This window comes from Neofelis nebulosa, chromosome 11 (assembly GCF_028018385.1).
Source record: "Neofelis nebulosa isolate mNeoNeb1 chromosome 11, mNeoNeb1.pri, whole genome shotgun sequence".
NCBI classification, from domain to species: domain Eukaryota; kingdom Metazoa; phylum Chordata; class Mammalia; order Carnivora; family Felidae; genus Neofelis; species Neofelis nebulosa.
Genome location: NC_080792.1, coordinates 38489950 through 38512953, shown reverse-complemented (window position 1 = coordinate 38512953; position 23004 = coordinate 38489950). Strand labels below are relative to the sequence as shown.

The 23004-nt window shown below is 41.0% G+C and overlaps 1 protein-coding gene across 30 annotated transcripts in view; it reads left to right on the top strand.

Annotated features, from left to right (window-relative positions):
• DTNA (dystrobrevin alpha) overlaps positions 1–23004 on the top strand; it is a 359115-nt gene that overhangs the window by 208716 nt on the left and 127395 nt on the right. For all 30 annotated transcript variants that reach the window (XR_009250990.1, XM_058692367.1, XM_058692382.1 and 27 more), the window contains one exon: positions 21922–21989. Coding sequence is in view for 29 of the 30 variants with exons in the window: in XM_058692367.1 (XP_058548350.1) it covers positions 21923–21989 (67 nt within the window). In the remaining variant the exon portion in view is untranslated. The remainder of the gene's footprint in view (positions 1–21921; positions 21990–23004) is intronic.

Here is a 23004-nt window from a genome sequence, read left to right as displayed (position 1 = left end):
AGATTGAGGGCAAGAGAAACTTAAGTTATTTGCCCCAAAATGTGCAGGTAGAACGTGGACGTGAGGGGATTCGAACTAGGGTACGTTTAAAGCCATAGCCAAACCTCCTCTCCCAAATGTTTGTCTTTCTTACGCTCTACGGCTGCTTCATCTGCAGTCAAGGAGCAAAGAGACATTTTATGTTTCCGCATGTGAGAAAAGGCAAGGGGGCCCACAAAAGCTTTCACCTTCCAAAAGGAAACATTTAGGTGACTGTCCGTGTGTCTCCCTTCTGCGAACACGGCTCTGAGCAGGACTAACAGAGAACAATGTACCAGAGCAGGTGTGGTAGGTAAAATGTTGGATATTTTCCATACGCTAAAATCAGATGCGGGCTTCCAGTGTGTTGAACGAATTCCACACTCAAGTTTTTAAACTTTTTCCCAGAAAATTGGGCCTCTTCTGTATTTGACACTCAAAGAGTATTTTATTTTTTTCAACTTTTTTATTTTTTTATTTTTTTTATTTTTTTGGGACAGAGAGAGACAGAGCATGAACGGGGGAGGGGCAGAGAGAGAGGGAGACACAGAATCGGAAACAGGCTCCAGGCTCCGAGCCATCAGCCCAGAGCCTGACGCGGGGCTCGAACTCACGGACCGCGAGATCGTGACCTGGCTGAAGTCGGACGCTTAACCGACTGCGCCACCCAGGCTCAAAGAGTATTTTAAACAGCATGCTAAGTACTCTTCAGAAATATAAAAGTCAACATCATCTGGGGTGCCTGCGTGGCTCAGTCAGTTGAGCGTCCAACTTCGGCTCAGGTCATGATCTCACCGTCATGAGTTCGAGCCCCACATCAGGCTCTTTGCTGACAGCTCAGAGCCTGGACCCTGCTTTGTACTCTGTGTCTCCCTCTCTCTCTCGGCCCCTCCCCCACTCGTGCTCTGTCTCACTCTCTCTCAAAAATAAATAAACAGTAAAAATACATACATACATACATACAAGTAGACATCATCTAAAGGAGGATGCGAAGACAAGAGATGGGAAATGCAAGGTGGAGAGACATAAATGGCCACCTAGAATAAATGGCCCTTGTAGGTCTGGCAGTTCCCCAATCAAAACAGATGATCTAAAAGGAACCTAAGTTTATTTATACCTGCTGAGGATTTACTCTACCTAGTGATTAAACCTCCAGCACACACCAGCTAAGTTTAGTAGAGCTTTAAGAACCCAGGATTTGTGTTCCCTTAACCTTCTTGTTTCCTGCCCTTGGTTCTGCATGAAAAAACTCATCTCCTTACAGTTCCAAGAAATAATTCCCAAAATAAACGTAGGCATTTGCTTTAACCAGGACAGTATGTCCCCAGTTTTCTTTCCAAAGCCTACAGGATGTACACATCGCTCTTGATGTCTGTCCACAAGTATAGCAAATTCAAGTTCTACATTTGCTCCCCAGCTGAGTGTCTGTGCTTTGGCAAAGCTGCATATAGTGGATAATACCCATGAAGGAACAGCTGGATGAGTGATTTGTAGTAAAAAAGCACTCACAAACTCTTGGGATTTATTTAGCACAATCTATTTAGTTCTTCATTCAGAAGAAGGAAAATTCCATCCATTAGGTAAAAGTACTTGGAATGTTAAGCATTAAAGAACCACATGAGTGCTGGGGATTCCGACGTGTGAGAATAGCCAGCCATTACTTTGGTTGGTCTGGAGCTAAGTCCCTAGAGTCATAGGGGGTGAGAAATATGACCTTATGGCCCCTTGTGCCTTTCTTGACAAAACTGAGGAAGCCTGACAAAATAGGAAGAGTACAGACCTTAAGGCAGATTTGGGTTCAAATGTAATTTTCACACAATAACTAGCTTTGGGACCCCTCTGAGTCCCTATGTCCTCATTTGGATAACTCAGTTATCAGCTGGAACTTCCTACCCCCCCTAAGGGAGTCAGATAAAGTTGGTGTGAACCAATTTGAAAGTGTAAGCCCTTCCCATAACCTTTGGGAATTCTTGGGGATTACTGTCCCTTAACCTATTATGTGTCTGGCTATAAGAGTATGCAAGCTGTGTTCTCTTTGCCCCCTTTATCAGATTGCAAGTGAAACCCTGCCCCTTTGCCAGTGTCCACAGACAATCCACTCAAACTGACATATCTACTAACTTCACTGAAGGTATGGGTTTGGCAAGGTCTGGGGGAGGTGGGAGGTGGGGCATCCAGCCCTTTTCATCTCTCTAACGTGATTCTTACGTTTCCTCTTCTTTTTCACTCCTCACACGTGACTCGAGATTGTTTCTTAGGAACTGCAAATATTTTCCCTCCTGCTAGGCAGAGAAATCTAGCTCTCTTCTGTTCTTATTCCAAACATTCATACTCAAAATTCATCAAGATGCTTGCAGAACAAAAGGTTTTCCAATGGCATCTTCAAAAAATAGTCAAGATTATAAATAGAAAAAAAAAGAAGTTTTCCGTTATCCTTTTTAAAAAGTAATAATAATCAGGGGCACCTGAGTGGCTCAATCAGTTAAGCTTCTAACTTCAGCTCAGGTCACGATCTCACGGTTCATGAATTCAAGCCCCACATTGGGCTCTGCGCTGACAGTGTGGAGCCTGCTTGGGATTCTCCCTTTCTCTCTCTCTCTCTGTCCCTCTCCCACTCATGCTCTCTCTCTCTCTCTCAAAATAAATAAAAATAAAACTTAAAAAAATAAAAATAAAAAGTTATAGGGGCGCCTGGGTGGCTCAGTCGGTTGGTTGAGCGACTGACTTCAGCTCAGGTCATGATCTCACGGTTTTTGAGTTCGAGCCCCATGTCGGGCTCTATGCTGACAGCTCAGAGCCTGGAGCTTGCTTCAGATTCTGTGTCTCCCTCTCTCTCCGCCCCTCCCCCTCTCATGCTCTGTCTGTGTCTCAGAAATGAATAAACATTCAAAAAAGTTTTTTTAATAAAATAAAAAGTAATAATAATTATAATACATACCTTGATATTTCCCAAGATTTGTATGAATTTTAGATATGAAGACATAAAAATCCTTTATGCATAGTAAATGCATAATAAATGCTGCTGCTGCTAATGATGATTCTGTAGTACGTAGCCAGTGTTGGCAGTAATTGTATTCTCTGGGTCTCGCTTATCACAATTATAATTGATTATTTTTGCAGTCACATTCTCATGTCTGTCTTCCCCATAAACTGTAAGTTTCCTGAGGGCAGAAACTATTTCTGCCTTATCACTGTGTCACCAATGACTCATACAGTGCCTGGCCTGCATAGTTAACTCTTCGTTGCATTAATAAATAGATGAATGAATAAGTGGAGAGACACTAGGTATGGAGGATTTTTCTCTTTCTTTAGAGCTAGTGACTTCATAGGAAGAAATGACAGGGCAGGTGAGGGATGGTGAAGTCACGTAAGATGTTCTCCCAAGTGTTGTGAGCTCTTGAAGAGGTTGGGAAGGATTAGCAGATCCACGGCTTGTCCGTTCATCCCTTATTACTCTGCATTTTCAGCTCTCCCCACCAGATTCAAACCCTACCTATTCCAATGCGTTTATCAGCCTCCCTAAAGCTTAAAAAAAGGATGAGAGAATCTTTGTTTGCCCACCTCTACAGTGTTTCACTGACACAAACCATGATCAACCGGCTTTCGGACTAGTTCAGGAAAACCCATCTTACCCATAATCTATGTGAAATAGCTAGCTTTTTTTCCCTAGTATTTTCCCATGGCAGATATTTCACTTCTTAGCTATCTTGCTGGATCACCTAATAATCTAACTTTAACATTATAGCATTTTCTGAAGAGGAAAATGTGCTGTAATGAGACTTGTAAATTAACTTTAGGAGTGTAACTCATTCCTGTACTGCGAAGTTGCCTTTATATGCAGGGATTGTATCTTGCAAAGCAAAGACACTGGATCTACAGTCACCCTCTTCTGTGGGCCTCCTCATCTAACAGTGCAGATTCCGAGCGCAATAAATGGATTTTCAACAGTGGTGCCGGATGGGAGCCTGAGTGGGCTGGGCTCAGCCCTCCTTCCCCTCTTTTCCCTCCAGAGCAACTGTTGTTTCTTTTAGATGCTTGGCTCCAGTTAAGGAAGTGATTTGAAGAAAAGATTCCATGGCAAAATTAAAATCAGCGGCCTGGAAGAGACTCTTCTATAATCCAAAGGAAAGATAATTAAATCACCTAACAAATATTTTTCTGAGTCTAGGGCACTCTTTCAGTAGGATTGTCAGATAAAATACAGGATGTGAAATTAAATTTGAATTTCAGGAGCAATTAATAATCTTGCAGTGTAAGGATGTCCTATGCAATATTCGAGTCATACTTATACTCAATCTGGCAACCTTATAATATGCCGGCATTTCATAAATGCAAGGCAAGCATCATATGCCAAAAAGAGCACAAAGATACCATAAAATGAGTTGAATTTTTTTGCTGTTAACTTTATTATTATTATTATTATTATTATTATCATTACTATTATTATTGCACCATAGAGTGTTCACCCACCCAATCCCCAAATACTACTTCCTATGACCTTACGATTTCTGTTCATACTATTTATTACTCATTTATAAATTGAAATCAATGGAAAAATAGTGTTCAATATACAGAATTTAACCTTACAACAAATATACACAGAAGGCATCTATGCAATGGAGTTAGAAATTATGCTTCAATACCCTGCATTAAAAATAACCTATCTTGTGAGGGGCGGGAGGGTGGCTCAGTCTGTAAGCGTCTGATTTAGGCTCAGGTTGTTAGGCTCGCGGCAGGTCATGAGTTCAAGCCCCTCATGAGGCTCTGTGCTGACAGCTCAGAGCCTGGAGCCTTTTTCAGATTCTGTGTCTCCCTCTCTTTCTGCCCCTTCCCCATTCACATTCATGCCCTCTTGCCCTCTCTCTCAAAAATAAATAACCATTAAAAATTTTTTTAAAAAAGCTATCTGGGGGGCATCTTGGTGGCTCAGTCGGTTAAGCATTCGACTCTTGGTTCCAGCTCAGGTCATGATCTGTCGGTGTTGTGAGTTTAAGCCCCACATCAGGCTCTGTGTTGGCAGGGTGGAGCCTGCTTGGGATTCTCTCTCTCCTCCTCTCTCTGCACCTCCCCCACTCACACTCTCTCTGTCTCTCTCAAAATAAACAAAGAAGCTTAAAAAATTAAAAAAAAATAACCTATCTAGTTCTAGACATGACAGAATCTGAGGAATAATCCTCTATTTGTTGCTTATATAATTCGTTCTTCCTACTGTACTGCATTCCTCAGTCTTGTCCAGAAGGGCATGAGATGCCATGAGGCAACTTCTCATCTTCTTTGGCTCAGGAAGATGTTAAAACTGGGGAGTGGTAAAAATTCATTTGTATTCATTTTCAAACCGCTGGACACTGAAAGTGTCAGTATTTGAAGGATGTTTGGTGTCTTTGGAAATATTCACAGTTATCTAAAATTAACCATTCGGGGCTTACCTGAAACAGACTGTTTGTTTTTGATGTATATAGAGTATCTTAATCATCAAAGAAAGAGCTAGCTAATAATCAGGAGGGAGAGGGGAGTCAAATTGTACCTACGAAGGTTGTTGTTAGGTATCTAAGTTCTACAGACAGCCTATGGTTTAAAAGTTAAAATGATATATAAGTGCGCAAAATTATTCTGTGCAATGATCGTGAAACTTCACTTATTTAGGTGAAATCTTACTTATTCCTCCTAAGATTGTCTGTTCTCCTTTACCCTATTTCCTCATTTCTTAAAAATATATTTGAAGCCATAAGAGTAAAAGTGAACGATTTCTCTCATTTTATTTCTGAGTAGTTTCTCTTAGCAACAACTGAGCCATCTACGGAATAGTCCTCCCTCTTAACAGGATATACAATCAGCGGCTGTTCTGAGAGAGGAAAAGCTTTCTACCTCTGAGTGCGACCACCAGCCTTTCCAAGTCTGATCTTCCAAATCGTTTTCGTCTCCTTGCTTCTCCAGTTCGTCCTGTCAGATGAATATTCTGTCATTACTGCTTGCATTTTTTAACTCTTGTGCACAGAAATCTTCCAATGGCTCCACTTTTCCTCCTCTGTACAGTGGAAACCACCTGAATGGCCTGCAGCCAGTAGAATCATCCTCCTTGACTTCATTCATTCCTTATAGGCACGAGTGGTGCTAATGAACATCATTGAGACGCTGCATGCCTTTCGTGAAACGGACAGTCTTCTGAGTGATACAGACCCCAAAAACCAATTTCATAAAGTGTTTTATGACTGTAATTGTGATAACTGTTATAAAAGTAAATGATGAAGGCATTATGAAAGCATACAGCTTGAGTGTATTAGGGAAATTAGGAAAGGCTGCCCTGGGGTAGTGATGCTAATGGGAGCTAGCCAGGTTTGGGGCTCATGGGGATTTGGGATTTACGCAGGGAAAGGAAAAGGTAATATTCCAGGCTAAGGAAGAGAAGGCCCCGAGGCACATGAAACTGCAGTGCAGTGAATGAACAGAGTCATGTGGACCAAGGATTAACCCAGGAGCCAGATTGCTCAGGACCTACAAATCCATTATAAGGATCTGGACTTTAAATTAAAGGTGGTGGGAAGTCCATCCTGCATGTACTTACTGTTCTTCAAAATGCATCTTAGTTTACTGTGAAGGCCATTAGACACAATAGGTATGGCTATTAAATGAGCTCATGTAATCACAACGATACATTGTGATACACAACCATAATAAAGCATGACATCTAACCCAAGAAAGGAACCCCCAAAAAAGCCTCTGCTAGTGAGAGGATCCCAGGGACTTCAGAAATTAAACAACGTAGTAGGTCTACTTCTTTCAAAACAAAGGTGTCCACATGGGTTGTTTGCCATTCATGTGGTTTACTAACAATGCAGATTGCCGAGGAAACCAAGCCCAGCCTGGACACCTCACCCTCCTTAGCTCCTCTGCCTCCTGTTCCATTTTCCTGCACCTTGACCTCTTATTCTCTCCTATCTGCTGTCCTGGTCTGATGCACCCCTTCCCTCTACTATAAGGAGTCTACCGTGTCTGTAAGAGGAGAGCATTTGACGATAAGAAATGCCAGTCTAATAGGAATGCCTCTTTCCCTCACCCCGTATATCTAGAATCTCATGCAGAGTTCACAGTCCTTGGAGGGTCCTGGTCCTGAGAGCCCAGAGCCGTGAACACCACGTTAATGGAGGATTAGCACTGAATGTTACGCTAGAGAAAGTTTCCAAAAGCATATTGCAAATGACTCTTGACAACTTCGGCGGAGAAAAAAACTGCATAATTAGCTTGAACTTTTTAAACTAAAAAACACCTGACTCTGACTCTGTGTGATTAGGATATAAGGCTCTATATTATATATATATATATAATATATAAGGCTCTATATTAAAAATAAGCACACCGGTCATACTGTTAAGGGACATATTTAAAAACTAAAAATTACCATCATTTTTTTTTTTTCTTTTTGCTTGGAGGTGAGAGGTTTAGTCTGTTTCTCTATTTTGACTATCACAACTAGTCTTCCCCCTAACACCTCCATGAAACATTGGCATAATGCTAGAGTTTGGATGAACAAAGGCACTCCAAACTTTAAAAAACTGGCATTTCAAGGTCTCATTAGCTTGGCTGCTTTGCAGACTATTAATAGACCTTGGAGAACAATAACTCAAGTTTAAAACATTTTCAGGCATATGGGTCCACAGGGCAATGACTTGCTCTCTTGAAAAGACTCCTGCAGGCCCTTATGATTATAACAATCACTTGTGAACTCCAAGGTTCTCATTCTTTAGCCCCCCACACCCATGCCTAACACCCCATACTCATTTCTTGATAAAAGTTCTCCAGAGCGTTTGACACGAGAGGCACTGGCACCAAGAAATAGATCTGTAAATCAGGAAAGAGGAAAAGTGTCATTGACTCAGGAAGGCAGTATTATACAATGTTATATACTGAAAAGCATCTCGAACCAGGACCCAAGAATTTAAAATTTTTGATTTTGCTACTTCATTGTGCAGCCCTAAACCTATCACTTGATTTCTGAGTGTCTTTGTTCTCACCAAGTGACACCAGGGAGTTCGAAAACAGTATTACAGACATATTACAAATGGGGAGATAATGATGAGGAGCTTCTTGGTCTGACTCCTTTATTGATAAACCTTTTTTTATTGCCTCTGAAATGTTATGCCGGCTCTGTATTTTATTTGAAATGCCTTGACTTGATGTAACTGTGTAAGAGACAAGACTGATTCATGTTCAAGCCTGATAATACGACAGCTCACGGCTGGAAAGGAGCCTCTCTGATGGATGTCTCCACTATGCGAGCTCAAAGGATACTCTTGGTCACGTACAGCAAACCGCTGAAGTCCCAGAATCCCTTTCGACAGTTTTTTGGAGCTTTTAGAGAACAGTTTTTCAGTAGTTATTTCTCTCAGTACCTAATCATTTCCAGGTAGTAGTTTAGACTCATTAAGTCTTTGAAGTCACTAACGTGCTATTAAATGCATCACTGCTCCGGTGCATTAAATGACAGTGAAATGGTGGGCGCTTAGTCTGTGTGGCCAGCAGCGGCAGGAAATGGCTGGAGTGTCCCTCCGCAAAAGCCTGTATTTAAAAAGGAACTGCTCGTTCAGTCTGGGTGCTGAGCCTTAATACCCTTTGTTATGTTCTCACGAGGTCCAGGGACACTTGTTTCCATAAATGCAGACACTGAAGCGTGAATCTGGAACACTTGCTTTCAGTATTCACAGATTCCCAGAGCAGACACAGAGTGATGCATGAAAAGGATGACTTTTACGATCTCAAAAGCATGTCCGCATTGGCTAAAAATGTTGTGTTCAGGTGCTACAGCTCTTACTTTGCATCCCTGTGAGTTTCTAGAGGCGTGTCTGTGGAAGTGGGGTAGTTTGAAGTGTGGGGACCACTGAATCAGCGAAACACGTTGTGTGTGCATGTGTATGTTTTATTTGTTCTATTTACCAGTTAACTTGGGAGACTATGATTCAATAATTAGCTTTGTTTTCTGGTTCTCTAGGCAGATCCGTTTTCTACATAATTGTATCGTATATCACTTTGTCCTTTATATTATGGTAAAAGTAACATAACATAATAAAAGGATGTGATCTTTTAATTGAGTTAATGTAATTGATCATGGGAAAGGCTTTTGGAGATCATAAAGTTCCCTGCAGCAGGCACCTCATTTCCAGACCCTTTGGTTAGCTAGAAACTTCTGTTTCAGAATATTGTATCTATTAGAAACAGTGTATTCTTCCATCCAGATGATTTTTGGTATGTGGTAGATTGGGGTTCCAAATGATTCATCTATTGTGATAGTCAGATATGTGATCTCCTATCTGAATAATCTGAAAATATTCTTTGCTAGATTTACCTCTATTAAATTTGGCCGTATTAATTAATCAGTCAGAGCTAATTAAATGTGTTGATATAGATGGGATCAGAGTGTAGCCTAATTAATTCTAATCATTAAGCTGCTGAGATTGAAAGGGCTTGTGTCGGTGATAACTTTGTGTCCAAAGATTCCGCCACCTGCCCTCTGGGGTGGAATATTCCTAGAGCGTAGTTGATATATTGACTCCTATAGAACGATCTAGATTTGTTCAAAAATTACTGAGGGACACAGTGCTCAAAGTCAAGTTTATGTTTCATGCTGATGTTTAACAGATGCCAACTAAATGTTGGTCAAATGTACATGGCAGTTGGATGAAGAAGCTAAAACACCTGGGATGAAAGTCCGGTAGACTGACCTAGGTGTACATTTTAGCTCTTAAGAAATCTTGCAGCCTCACTTTTCTCATCTGTAAAATAGAAATGATAACACCTCCAGATCTGAGGATTAGATAAGCTCATGGACATTAGGAAGCGACACAGGAGGTCTCCATAAGTGAATGAATGGTATTTGGGAGCTTGCAGAGCCTAAGGAGGCATAGCTTGGTCACGCAGCATAATTGGTTACATAGAGAGCCTCTGGAGAGACTTGTAAAGTGCCAGTCCTGGTTCTGTGGCTACCGGCAATGTGATTTGGAGGGAGTTCCTTAATCTTTCAAGCTGTATGAGTGTCCTATTGCTGCTGTAACAAATTATCACACATTTAGGGGTTTAAAACAACACCAATGTATTACCTTTCAGTTCTGGAGGCCCAGAAGTCCAACATGGGTCTGACTGTGCTAAAATCGGGGTATTGGCAAGGTTGCTTTCATTCTGTAAGTTCTAGAGGAGAGTTCATTTTCTTTCCTTTTCCAGCTTCCAGGGGCCACCTGCATTCCTTGGCTTGTGGGTCCTACCTCTATTCTCAACGTATCTCTTTCCTTCAGAAGGACTCATAATTACATTGGACCCACCCACCTAAGCCAGGATACTCTCCCCATCTCAAAATGCTTAATGTAATCACATCTGCAAAAGTCCTTTTTGCCGTGTCAGGAAACATAATCACAAATCCTGGAGATTCGGATGTGTGCATTCTTGGGAGGCCATTATTCTGTCTACCTCTTTAGCCTTGGTTTTCTCCTCCACAAAACAGGGTAGTATAATATAAGCTATCACAGAATTAGGGTAAGAAATACATAGGATAATGCGTGTGAAATGCTTATAATTCAGAGCCTACCACGCATCGTAAGCATTTAATACATGTTAACTATTATTGTTATCATTCTCAGTGAATGAATCTCCTAGTCCCTTCCTGCTACATAACCCAGGCATTCATGCCTCTACCTCAACAGAATGATCCAGAGGGCCTGCATGATTCAGGACTGAAAAAGAAGGCGCCTTCCCACCAGCTATTCCTCCCCACTAAAATTCTTGGCAGCCACCAACTTAGAGCCATGGTTCTCTCAAAAAACAGAGATTTCTTCCAGTCGTTCCTTAATTTCAGACAAGTTCTCTTCAAAGGAAGGGACATAACTAAGAGGCTCATAATTCATAGAAACAGACCCAGAGGCAAGAAATAAGGGCTGCCTCTGTTTCTTCTCTTTCCATTCTGTACTCCTGTCATGCCAGTCAGCCTTCGTCTCAGGGAAAGGACCTTGGTGTGCAGAATGCCATTGTTTACTGCCGGGGATCTTGCAGCCATAACTTCTGGCAGCTCATCCAGTCGGCCTGTTTCTTTTCTTTGTGGCCTATTTAATTTTGGCATGTGCATATATTAACCCCATATACTTGGCTGTGATTTTACTGGATAGCAATCATCAGAGTCCCTACAATGTCAATGCCATTTTCTGGGCTGTTTTATATTGTATCAGCCTGAGATATTCTCCACTGAGAGAATTTGAGGAGACAAAGGAAAGAATATCATGATACGAATTTATTTAATATTTAACTATGGGTTGGCCTCCATTCTCCTTTTTATGGACACTAATTTTACTAGGCTGAAAATTTGTTAAATGTAAGATTTGCCCTTTAAAAATTATTTGTTCTGGCACAGATAAATTTTGAGAGACGTACGGAAGAATTAGTAAGGAGGAAGGGGGTTTAAAAATAATTTAGCAGACACTCTCATCTTTTCACATCCTTCGTGGACTGTAATCGGAACCCTGTGTTCTTTTCACGCTTTGTTACTGGTTCTGAATCTGTAAAAAGATAGTAATGGCCACACTGACATCCTCCCACCTGCCTATCTTAGCCCTCTCCCTCCATTTGCCCTCCCATCATCTTTATCTCAAAAGACAATTTCCTCATGTGGCTTCTGGAGCATATCATTCAAACCTGACCTTCCCAGAAAGCACCCGAGAGTTGTTATTTCCTTTCCCGGTCAATCAAAAGTGCTGTGTCCTCAGTGAGTTTGTTTCAGCCAGATATTAGGGGAAAACAACCAAATTAATTACACTAAGGTGAACTTCCTGATTCTCCCAGGGAAATTTGCATTTTAAGGGCATAAACTTAATTTCCCCAGCTTTATTGAGGTGTAATTGACAAATAAAACTGTAATATATGTGAAGTGTACAACATGATTTGATATACCTGTACATTTTGAAATGACTCCCACAAGCAAGTTAATTAACACACGCATCATGTCAAGTAGTTCCTTTTTTTTTTTTTATATGAGAAAGCTTAAGATTTACCCCCTCAGCAAAGTCCAAGCCTAAAATACATCATTACTTACCACGGTCACCATGCTGCACATCAGATCCGCGGAACTTACCCGCCATATAACATTCTTTTTTCTCTTTTCCCATTATACTTTCTTGGTCTTTCTTTCTCAAGCTTCTCTACTTTGTTGGTCTCAGTCAGATCCCCTAAGATACATAGAAATGAAGGAAGTGGATAAAGGAACAGAGTTAAGGAAAGGAAAAGAAAGGGCAAGACGAGGAGGCTGGATCCAAGAAAGAGGGAATAGAGGAGAAGTAGAAGGACATGAAAGGGAATGCAGAAAACCCATGAGCTTTATGACTTGTAGGTCTGTTTCCTTCACGAAATCGTGGTATTGAGCAGCCCCTTAACTCCATGCTGCCCAGCTCCCCTTGGCATCCGCTAATGTGCGTCTTCAGTGATGCTTCAGCCTAGTTCAGTGTGTGTATGTGTGGGAATGTCCCATCAACACCATCCCCAGGAAAAAAGGAGAAGTTCGCTTGAGTCTTACTTCATACAATGCCATTTTGGTCTTTCTTAAGAAGCCTGGTGGGCTCTGGAGTCAGACATATCTGGTTTGGACAATTGGAGAATTACTTAGTTTCTCTGAAGTTCAGTGTCCACATCGGTAAATGGGGAATAACAATATCAATGCTGTTCTTTTAAGAACATAATGAGGAAAGACCTACATAATGCTGGGACAGGGCAAGCCTTTTTGTAAGATGGTAATGGTTTTAAGTAGTATTGTGGCAATTATTCTTATTAGTACCATTTCTTCTCCCAGAGAAAGTTTGATTTTCTTGTCCTGTTGCAGAAAACAATTTCCTTATCTGACTCTGTCTTTTCTACCTCTCCTCCACAAGTAGCACTCCCTAACCCTAAAAAAATCTAAAAAAGGACATTTTAAAGCACACAAGCCTCCCTGGCCTATATCCCCATGCTCAATGCCATGTCCTACTCTTATTCTCACTTCGCTTCTCCCAGTTCTTCTCCTGGAAGTGAGTCCTAGAAATCCAGATAACAACTGACCCATCGTCAGTAGGTGCTTCAGTTTTCCCCCCCTAGCGCATTAGAATTGGACGAGGGGGGACCTATCAACTCTCTACTACTCGTTTTTAATTTCTTTCGAAACAAAGATGAGTTAGAATCCTTTTAAGCACCAAGAGTCACGCCATAATGTCCTAAAGCACTTTGGGTTTGTTGGATGCGAGTTTCTGCCTGACACACGAATAGTAAGTGTGTACACCCAGGCGTGCAGGCTGCTACCACGTGAGAAGCCCATCACTGCCTTCTGCTCGATGTCTTTCCTGTTTGCCTGACCTCAAGAGGCCCCCCACGAGCCTTCTTGCCCTCTCTCTGGGCAGTTGCTTTGCAGATCGCCTACTGTGACTGGCTGCTCCCTTTCACTAACAGTTGGTACTCCCTATAAAACAAAGCTACCTTTGGTCCTCACCAACTCCTGGCCTTCTTCCTCTAAACCTGCCCACATAAGCAACTATTAATTCCTTTATTTGTATATTCGTGTATATACATAACATTTTGGTGGGGCAAGGGTCCTTTTATCAAATCATTAAAAGGATCTAAACCTTAAACTAGGGACTGGACAACATTGCACTCCTTAATCAGCTAATACATTCTGTCATTTTGGAGCCTCTTTATTGAGATGGTGAAGTTAACTCAGTCACTTGAACAAAATTTGGAATTACAGTCTTAAAGTTTTTCAAAAGATTTTACTTTTATAAGTGTCTATGTATATATACACTGTAATCTCACTATAATAAGTGGGGCACAAAGTGTAGTTATAAAATAGGGTTTTCCTATTACAAGATTAACGAAAAATAGTCTTCTACTTATGGGGGGGAACTTTTCATTGATTTGTTTTCATATATTAGATATGTAGGAAAAAGAAATGGGCCTGTCTTCATGAACAGTGACATCTTACACTGAATCAAGAAGTTCCAAAATGAGTAGAAGGTAGTCATTTCCTAAAACCCATCCCCCAGAAGTTAAGAATTCAGCAATCCCTGTAGGGGGACAAAGAAACCTCTCTCTCCAGGGTCAGAGACAACCATAGCTCCACCGTGACCAAGTGGCCTATACACATAACTTACCTCTTGAGAAATATAGATGCACACACGCACACACACACATGCATGCACACACAATTGTCTCAAAGTCACATCATATTGAATAAAAAAGGTGGTTCTCTGAAAAATCTTAGGTCCTCATGCAGTGTTGGAAGCATCAGTATAGACAGCCCCCCTAGTATAGTCTTTTTCTCTTTGGAGAGGTCCTTTCTTTTTTAATGTTTATTTACTTTTGAGAGGGAGAGAGAATGTGCCCAAGTGGGGATGAGAGTAGGGGAGACAGAGGATCCAAAGTGGGCTCCTCACTGACATCAGAGAGCCCAACACAAGGCTCAAACTCATGAACCACAAGATGGTGACCTGAGCCTAAGTCAGCTGCTTAACTGACTGAGCCACCCAGACACCCCAGGAGAGGTCCTTTTAAATGAAGAGAGGTCCTATTAATGGAGCTCCTATACGGGGCTCTCCAGTCCTTCAGAAGCATCCTAATAACTTTGATCCCCACATTACAGAGTTCATATTTTGATCATCATCCTTCCAAAAGGCTCCTCTTTACACTTTCTAGGTTGCTCCCAGCTTTGCTCCGCAATCTTCAAGCCCTTGCTAATAAGAAGGGGGAGGTGCGGGTGATCGCGGCTGCTAATGAGCAGGAGTGCTAGACTCTTCCCAAGCCAAACGAAAGCAAACAAAACCAAACAAAACCAAATGTCCTTAAACGTCTGGTACACGCTTCCCCCAGAACAGCAGGTCCCTTCCTGACTTGACAGTACTGCTGAGAGTAGTTCTTTCCAGAATAAAAATGGTTTTCTCTACTTTTTAATGGCATTCTTCTATTTCTTAAAGTTTGCCTCGTTAGGTACCCATATCATTGTACGTAAATGTTCATGTATATTTACATTCCCCAAAGAATTAATTCTCTTCTCCCTGGGCTCAAAGTACAGTTTAAAGTGAGTCTTGCAAACAGGAGAAACACATTACAAAGCAACGTAAGAACTCCAACCTAATGTTATGCAAATAGCATAACATTATTTTTATTTATTTATTTATTTATTTATTTTATTTATTTAACATTATTTATTTAACATAACATTATTTTTATTTATTTATTTAACATTATTTAACATAACATTATTTTTATTTATTTATTTATTTATTTATTTTTTAATTTTATTTATTTATTTTGAGAGAGAGAGCATGAGCAGGTGGGAGGAGCAGAGAGAGAGAGGGAAAATCTCAAGCAGGCTCCATATGGTCAGCGCATAAGCCGGATGCGGGGCTCGATTTCACAAAACCCCGAGATCTCGACCTGAGCTGAAACCAAGAGTCGGACACTCAACCGACTGAGCCACCCAGGCGCCCCTCAACTGGTATGCTATTTCTAGCTCAAACCTGGCTGTGTATCAGGAGCACCTATAGTGCTTTTAAAAACATAAACACTGGGCTCCAACCCCAGATTTTTGGTAGGTCTGGGTATTTGCATTTTTACAAGGTCCCCAGGCTAATGTGATGGGCAGCCACAGCTGAGAACTCTGAAAGTGGGTAATTTTGAAGAGAGATCGAATACCTGATAACGCATCCAGCTGGTGCTTATACTAAAATAGTGAGCTCATACCTATCACCCCGCAAACACAAAACCCAAGTTCCAAAAGATGACATTTAAAGTAAAAGAAATCTGAAACCCATTATAGCCATTTATTTTAGTAACAGCATTTCCCTACTTTCAGGGGCTCATCTTGATAAAGGACTGGCAAGTAAAAGCAAGTGCAATTATACTTTGCCTCAGGAAGGAGCTCTGAATACTTTTTTTATTATATTGCCAAAGATTAGGACGAGAATGTAAATCTGCGAAAGTCCTATCAGAGGCCTCTTTCATTAACAGAAATGGAAACAGGCATTTATATGCCACCAATAAATCAATTAGAGGAGGAAAGGAGCTTGAAATGGCCTTCACTGCAGTTATTAACTTCAGGGATTGCAGCGGGTGGTGATTGCTGAACCCAGCGCCCTCCTGCCATCCACCTGGAGCAAAGCAGAGGAAAATAAAGCAGGGAAACAGTTTCGTCATACTAAACACAAGGTCTGCACGTCTTCAGTGTTTGCTCTAGTGGAGCAGAGACAAAGCAGAGCCAGACGTTTCTAAAAACATCATCGGCCTTTGTGGATTTAAAACGTGAGAGTGTGAACCTGTGGGTGACGTGGTGCATTTATATGTGTCTGGGTTTGCATCAATCTGGACGCTGGGATTCATTTCCATCTCCATGATTATTTCCGGTATGACGATGTTTTAGAATAGCAGGATTCCGCTAGGGAGTAGCACACAAAGGCATGAATTTCTCCTGAAGTTCGAGAGAGCCGTGGACCTCTCCCCTCCATCTCCTTTTGGCCTCTTAATCCCCAAGTTCTATCAACTTATTTTCAGTTTACCAGTGTTAGGAAGTCTTAATTTGTATTGAACAGTGGCAGCTGGAGAAAGAGTGCTGGTGATTGGAATTCATACTAGGTTAGGGATTTAAAACTTAAAAGCAAGAAAAAAATGGATTAGTTTTCTTCCCCTGCCAGAAAAAAAAAAAAATGTGTTTTGGGGAAACACTTTTTACCAGCCTGGGTCTTAAGTTCTTCAGCTGTAACTTGGGAATAATAATATATCCCCAAGCTCCGCACAAGGTTATAGGGAGAAACGTTTTATAATCTTTAGAAAGTTATACAAATGTAAGACACCACCAGTTTAAGATTTTACATTTGAAACTTCTTCTGTCATGTGTAATAGTGTGTTTGGTATGGGTGATGTTGGATTAAAGAAGTGTCGTGAAGGAGGCAACCCAAGAATGTGATACTTCAATGTGAACTTATTCTCACAATGCCAAGATGTAATTCACATGTCTTCTAATACTCTGTGCCCTGTATTGTGATTTATTCTTTGCTTCTTGCTGGCTCCCACCTCTTCTGTTATTTCATCCCTCCCCCATAAAGAGCGGCAGAGAGCAGGAGCCCTCCCTGTCTGGTTTTGTAGCCCCCTTTTGATGGCAATGCTGGAAGAGGGTGAGTTGGCGAATTCCCTTTCTGTGAAGTCATTGCTGTTGCAGATTGTTTCCTCGAATGTGTGAAGTGGGGTGGGAGAGCAAAGGCTGAGCTCCTGTCCTCCACTGTTCTTCATGTGGACTGCAAATCACTAAACCCCATTGCATCTGCCCTGACGCTCAAATCAGTCCTTGGGCGTAAGACGTCACATCCTTGCTCCCGAATCACGCAAGTATCCAGTGAACTGGACTCTTCCCTTAATCATGCGCTCCCATTCCTTAGCCCCCTACCTAACTGATCTTTCCTCCGCTCAGTACGCTGGAGTCATCTTGCCACAATCTAAATGTGTACACGTCAGTTCCCTACTTAACCTTGGGTAGCATCCAGTCTTCTACAGGAAAGCCCTGCCCTGTCTAGACATGAAGAATAGACCTTCTAATCTGTTGCCCGTCCTGGCATCTCTACTCACACTTGCACTCACCAATACTGAATTATTCCCAGTTCTCATACACTGTACTCTTGTTAAAGCTCCGTGGTTTTTTTCCCCCTGATTGCCTCTAACTCTAATTACCCTTTCTCCACTTATTTCTATCTGGAAAATTCTTGATTTTCCTTTAAAACTCTGTTTCAGAGTCACCCTTGGATGCTTCCTTCAGATTTCCCAGAAATAAACTACTATATTTAGTAATACATATTTTCATTATTTTACATATTACACCAAATTACAATTATCATTTGGAATAATGTTTCTCCTTCTAAACTGTGAGCTTCTTAAAAGCGAGGATCATGTCTTATTCATCTTTGGATCTTGAGAAACGAGCAGAGTATCTGACAAATTATAGCTACCTTATAAATATTTCTTAAGTAAATGAAATGGATAGCTTCTCAGAAGTGAAAACAACACATACTCTGTATAATTCATGGGACTGAACCTTAGTAAAGGAAATGTCTTAATGGGGCTCATCACTTATTCATCACCTGTTAGTTCCTTTTGCTGTTTTGACATTTATGTAATCTGGTAAATTCTAAGGTTGCAAGCATCTTGTCTACATGAAGGAGTAACAGAAACTCACCAAATTAGGCGTGTTGGTGAGCCACACACCTTGTGACATTTGTATTGTCACAGATGGGTTCTTTTCCCCTTCATCTCCTCCATATGACTTTGGGCAGCTGTTGATACACTAAATTCATGAAAAGCCGAGCTTCCTGACAGTTGCCGAAGCAAGATCGCTTTCTGTAAAAACACCTCCTCTTGCCCCTACTGAAAGTTTTGCTTTTCTTTCTTTCTAAAGTCAAGCATTGTGTATCTCAAGGCCCACTGATCGGAGTTAAATTGGAAACTAAGGAGCACGGTGGTGGTCCTTGCCTATTTGATTCATAAGCTGACTGTCCATAAGTCCCTCTGTGGCATCCCTGTAAGCTATAAACTAGCAGGCCTCCCCTTGTTCCCGTGATGACTGTGGTCAATGGGTAGGAAGCGTGTATTCTCAATTTGATCTAATGGTGCTGCCTCCCAGGAAACTTTAGGGGTCAATTGAGAGATGTGTTACTCTCTTTTTACATTTTTAATTATATTCCACACTTTCCATTATTTCACACTACTGAGTTTCTGCTTCTTGTCCTCATAGGGTAAGCATTTTACTTCCAAGTGAGAATTAATTCCTATTATGTAACTAATGATGGTTCTTTTATGAGTTAATTAATCACAGAATGATGATGAACAGACCAAAAGGTGACACCAGTGTAGTCTACATCTATTTGCAACTTCTATTTCCTCAGATAAGATTTTGCTTTAAAATGTATGGCCCTAGGTCCTAATAGATGTAAATTAATTTCTCTCATTTCAAATAATTTCTGAAACCAGTGTAATCTGAACTGAACTCTTCTGTGAGTCGCTTTTGGGAAATATAGGTGAAGGTCTGTTTCATGGAGAGCAAACTTAGCTCTTACTGTTTTTCCTCTATTTTTGTTCCATTCTTTTTTTTTTTTTTTTTTTCAAAAATACTAACTGGACCTATCATTTACTGGTTGGATTTTGCTAAGCACTGTGAAGGATTTAGAATTTTTGAAGTTACTGCCTTCAAAGGCCTTACAGAGAGACACAAAAAGCTAATTAGGAAAGAGATGTCGCAAACAGTACCAATGGCGGGATTCAGGAAGTAAGCACTGTGAGTTTGGTGCCTAGTCTTCCTTTCCCCCATATTTTCCATCAGAACTTTCCAGCCTGCCATTCTTTGTGATTTTTTTTTTTTTAATTTTTTTTTTCCAATGTTTTTTATTTATTTTTGGGACAGAGAGAGACAGAGCATGAACGGGGGAGGGGCAGAGAGAGAGGGAGACACAGAATCGGAAACAGGCTCCAGGCTCCGAGCCATCAGCCCAGAGCCTGACGCGGGGCTCGAACTCACGGACCGTGAGATCGTGACCTGGCTGAAGTCGGACGCTTAACCGACTGCGCCACCCAGGCGCCCCTATTTGTGATTTATTTTTAAAGGTTCTTTTCATCTCATTTCAACATACAGACAGATGCAGGAATGTATCGTTGGTTCTATCCCCTGTCTCTCTATTGCTCCGGTTCTGCTTCTAAGCTCTTGAAATAAAGATTGGAAGCTGTATCCAGACTATTTTGTGAGTGTAAGATTATTATCTACCCATTTCCTCTGGAGTAAAGGAGATGGGGTTATATGAATCAGGAAGGGTGTGTCTTTCCCCAGATCTCTATATATCCACCATACTTGCATATTTAAAATCATAAAAAGAAAGTACCTGTGTTCAGCAGTGAATTTTTACCAAATTGAAGACACTTCATTAATAACTCCACTCTTTTCCAATTATTATTTAGGCCAGACCCCGGTTACATCATCACCCATCATGAATGGGAACACGCTCCTCCCTTAACTCTGTAAACCAAGGCTGTTCCATGTCCTTCTTTCCCTTCCTGGCAGTAGGCAAATAACCCTTCTGTCATAGAAACAGCTGGTGAGGCTATTTGACCAGTTTGACTGACATCACTTTGGTTGTCACCACTAATATTTTCTTTTACCCTCAGGTGAGTTATTTGTGCACAGCCCCATTATCTTTTGAGCCATCTTCTACAACCTAGTTCTGTTAAATTTACCCTCAGGTAGTCAGTGGCTCTCACACTCACCTATCTATCCACTTCTATGCCTATAATTACTTCTTTGTGGTTTCATTGCTTCTATGCTTTTGTATCCCCGCCCCCCACTAGAGTATAAACACTTGAGGGGCAGGAACTCTGTCTGACTTGATCACTGTATACCCAGAACTTAATGTGATTCCTGAAGTATAGAAGGCACTCAATAAAGATTTATCAAGTGAATTTTCAGCATTGAGAAAAAAAAGGGTAAGCAAGCAGGCTGTGGAGGTTCAGAGGAAAGGCACCAAACTCAGCCAATCATAGAGAGTTAGGAAGAATTTCAGAGGAAGACCCCCCTAAACCAAGAGCTGACGGGTTATTGCAGATTAGCTAGGCACAGCGAGAGAGAAATCCAGACCAAAAAATAGCATAGACAGAGAAAGAGCAGGGTCCATTAAAGGGAGGCAAAAAGATCAGCTGTGCCTTCTGTTTACCATGCCTGAGAATCAAAACATGTTGGTATATGTGTATATGCATTGAGTGTATGAGAGAGGAAACTTTAGTTTTTAAAAGTTTCAGTATAATAAAAAATCAACTCCACCAACCTATAAAACCTTTACTATTTAGCCCAAAGTCCTCTAAAGTCTATTGGGCTAAACAACATTTCCATTAACTTTTCTCATTATCTTCTTTTTCCTCAAGTCAAATTTTAATTTTTAAATACTTTTTTATTGTGTGTCTTAACTGTTGGCATTTTCCTAGTACTTTTTAAATGGTTACTGCAGACAGTGGTATGGTTAAGTAGAGAGATGTGAACCTAACCACCTCGCGTGAAATTATTACGTACAGAAAAACTGTTGCAGGTTCCAAACACTCAAATGAGAGATCAATATTTGGAAAAGGACCTCCTTGTCAACTGAGATTTGAGGTGCATGGGGACAACCTCCTGCAGAATATGGCGGAAGGCAAACTGGTCTGGAGTCCAAATGTCTACGCCATTCACTTTGAGACTCTCAATCTCATCATTTGTCGAATGGAATCCATAATATCTGTTCTAGATTCTTCGTAGGGATTCCCAAAACTGAAAGAGAAACTATATGTGAAATGAGTCACGTAACAGATGGCAGATGGTTGTATTCAGTTTTGCACAAGGTCATCTGCCATTGTGGTTATTTTTATGTTAGAAAATAAAAAAATTTATACCCCTCCAACAATTACAACAACATTGTGTGTGGAAAGATATGCGTGGCAATTTAAATTAGTGAAAGTAAAGCTATACTTTTTAAATACACAGTTTTAAATAGTTGGTGTGTGTGGCATAACTACAGCAAGTGTGTTTACATAGAAATGGTTGTTTGGGGGCGCCTGGGTGGCGCAGTCGGTTAAGCGTCCGACTTCAGCCAGGTCACGATCTCGCGGTCCGTGAGTTCGAGCCCCGCGTCGGGCTCTGGGCTGATGGCTCGGAGCCTGGAGCCTGTTTCCGATTCTGTGTCTCCCTCTCTCTCTGCCCCTCCCCCGTTCATGCTCTGTCTCTCTCTGTCCCAAAAATAAAAAATGTTGAAAAAAAAAAATTTTTATAAATAAATAAATAAATAAATAAATAAATAAAAGAAATGGTTGTTTGCCTCATTAGCAGGAGAGTAATAACATGATAACCATTTTGTCTCATAGAATGATTGAAGATAGTGGGAAAAGAGGAAATACCATGGCAGAAAGAAGACAGCTGTTTGCAGAGATGAGTAAGTATGGAATTTTTAAGGAACACCACGTAGTTTCCATTGAATCCTCACAGAAAGACTGGGAATAACCATTTAATCCTTATGGCATTTGTGCTTGTCCTTAAAACCCTAAATTCTTTGTATAAAATGTACATTTAGGCATTTTTGCTTCCTATCAGGTAAGAGTTAAACTAGTCAGTGAATCATCATAATGTATTACTGGAGTGTATGTTTTCTATGAAGGAAAAAGTTTCGTTGAGCCGAACGCGTGTATACCCACACACAGACACGTGATAACCACTATTTAGTGTTGGCATTAATACAGCCCACAGAATTTTAAAGTCTGTGTTCATGCCCCCTCATTATCACACCGTCTGGCATATTGTAGGCACGAGATATAATTCGTGAAACGAATTATTGAATGTCTTAACTGCAATATGATAGCACATGTCCATGTTGGAAAAAAGAGAACTTGACATGGTGGGGGCACCCACCTCAAATTAAATTTTATAAAGAAAAAAGTACAATTCCCTTATTGTCTTTTTATCTCTCCTTCCCTGCACAGGGAATAAGGATGAGCAGACATGAGTTGTAAGCCTTTCTCTCTGAGAAGGCTCTAGACAAAATTAGGTTTCCACTGAAGATTGGAACTGATTTGGCAAGAATGAGGGTCGGGAGCAGATAAAGGAAAGTCCCAGATAATAAGATTCATATTTTCCTTTATCATTTCCCAATAATCTGGAGGCACCGAGACCACATCAGAACTAACAAAAAGGAAAGAAAATTAAAATTGATGTGAGAAATCTCAATCATGCTCCTTGCTTTTTTCCACTTTCAGAGACACGTCTGAAGTGCCTGAGAGAATAGCAGCCATGACCTTCCAATTTCCTAGGCCAAGTTTGGTCCTGTATATTCACTTCTGGCATGGCCAGTCACCTGGAGTTGTGACCTTTGTTGATGCAAATCTAACAGAGGAAGGAACCTAATTATTGCTGCCCATCTACACAAAATGCAAAGCAACGCAGGTGTCCTTCCA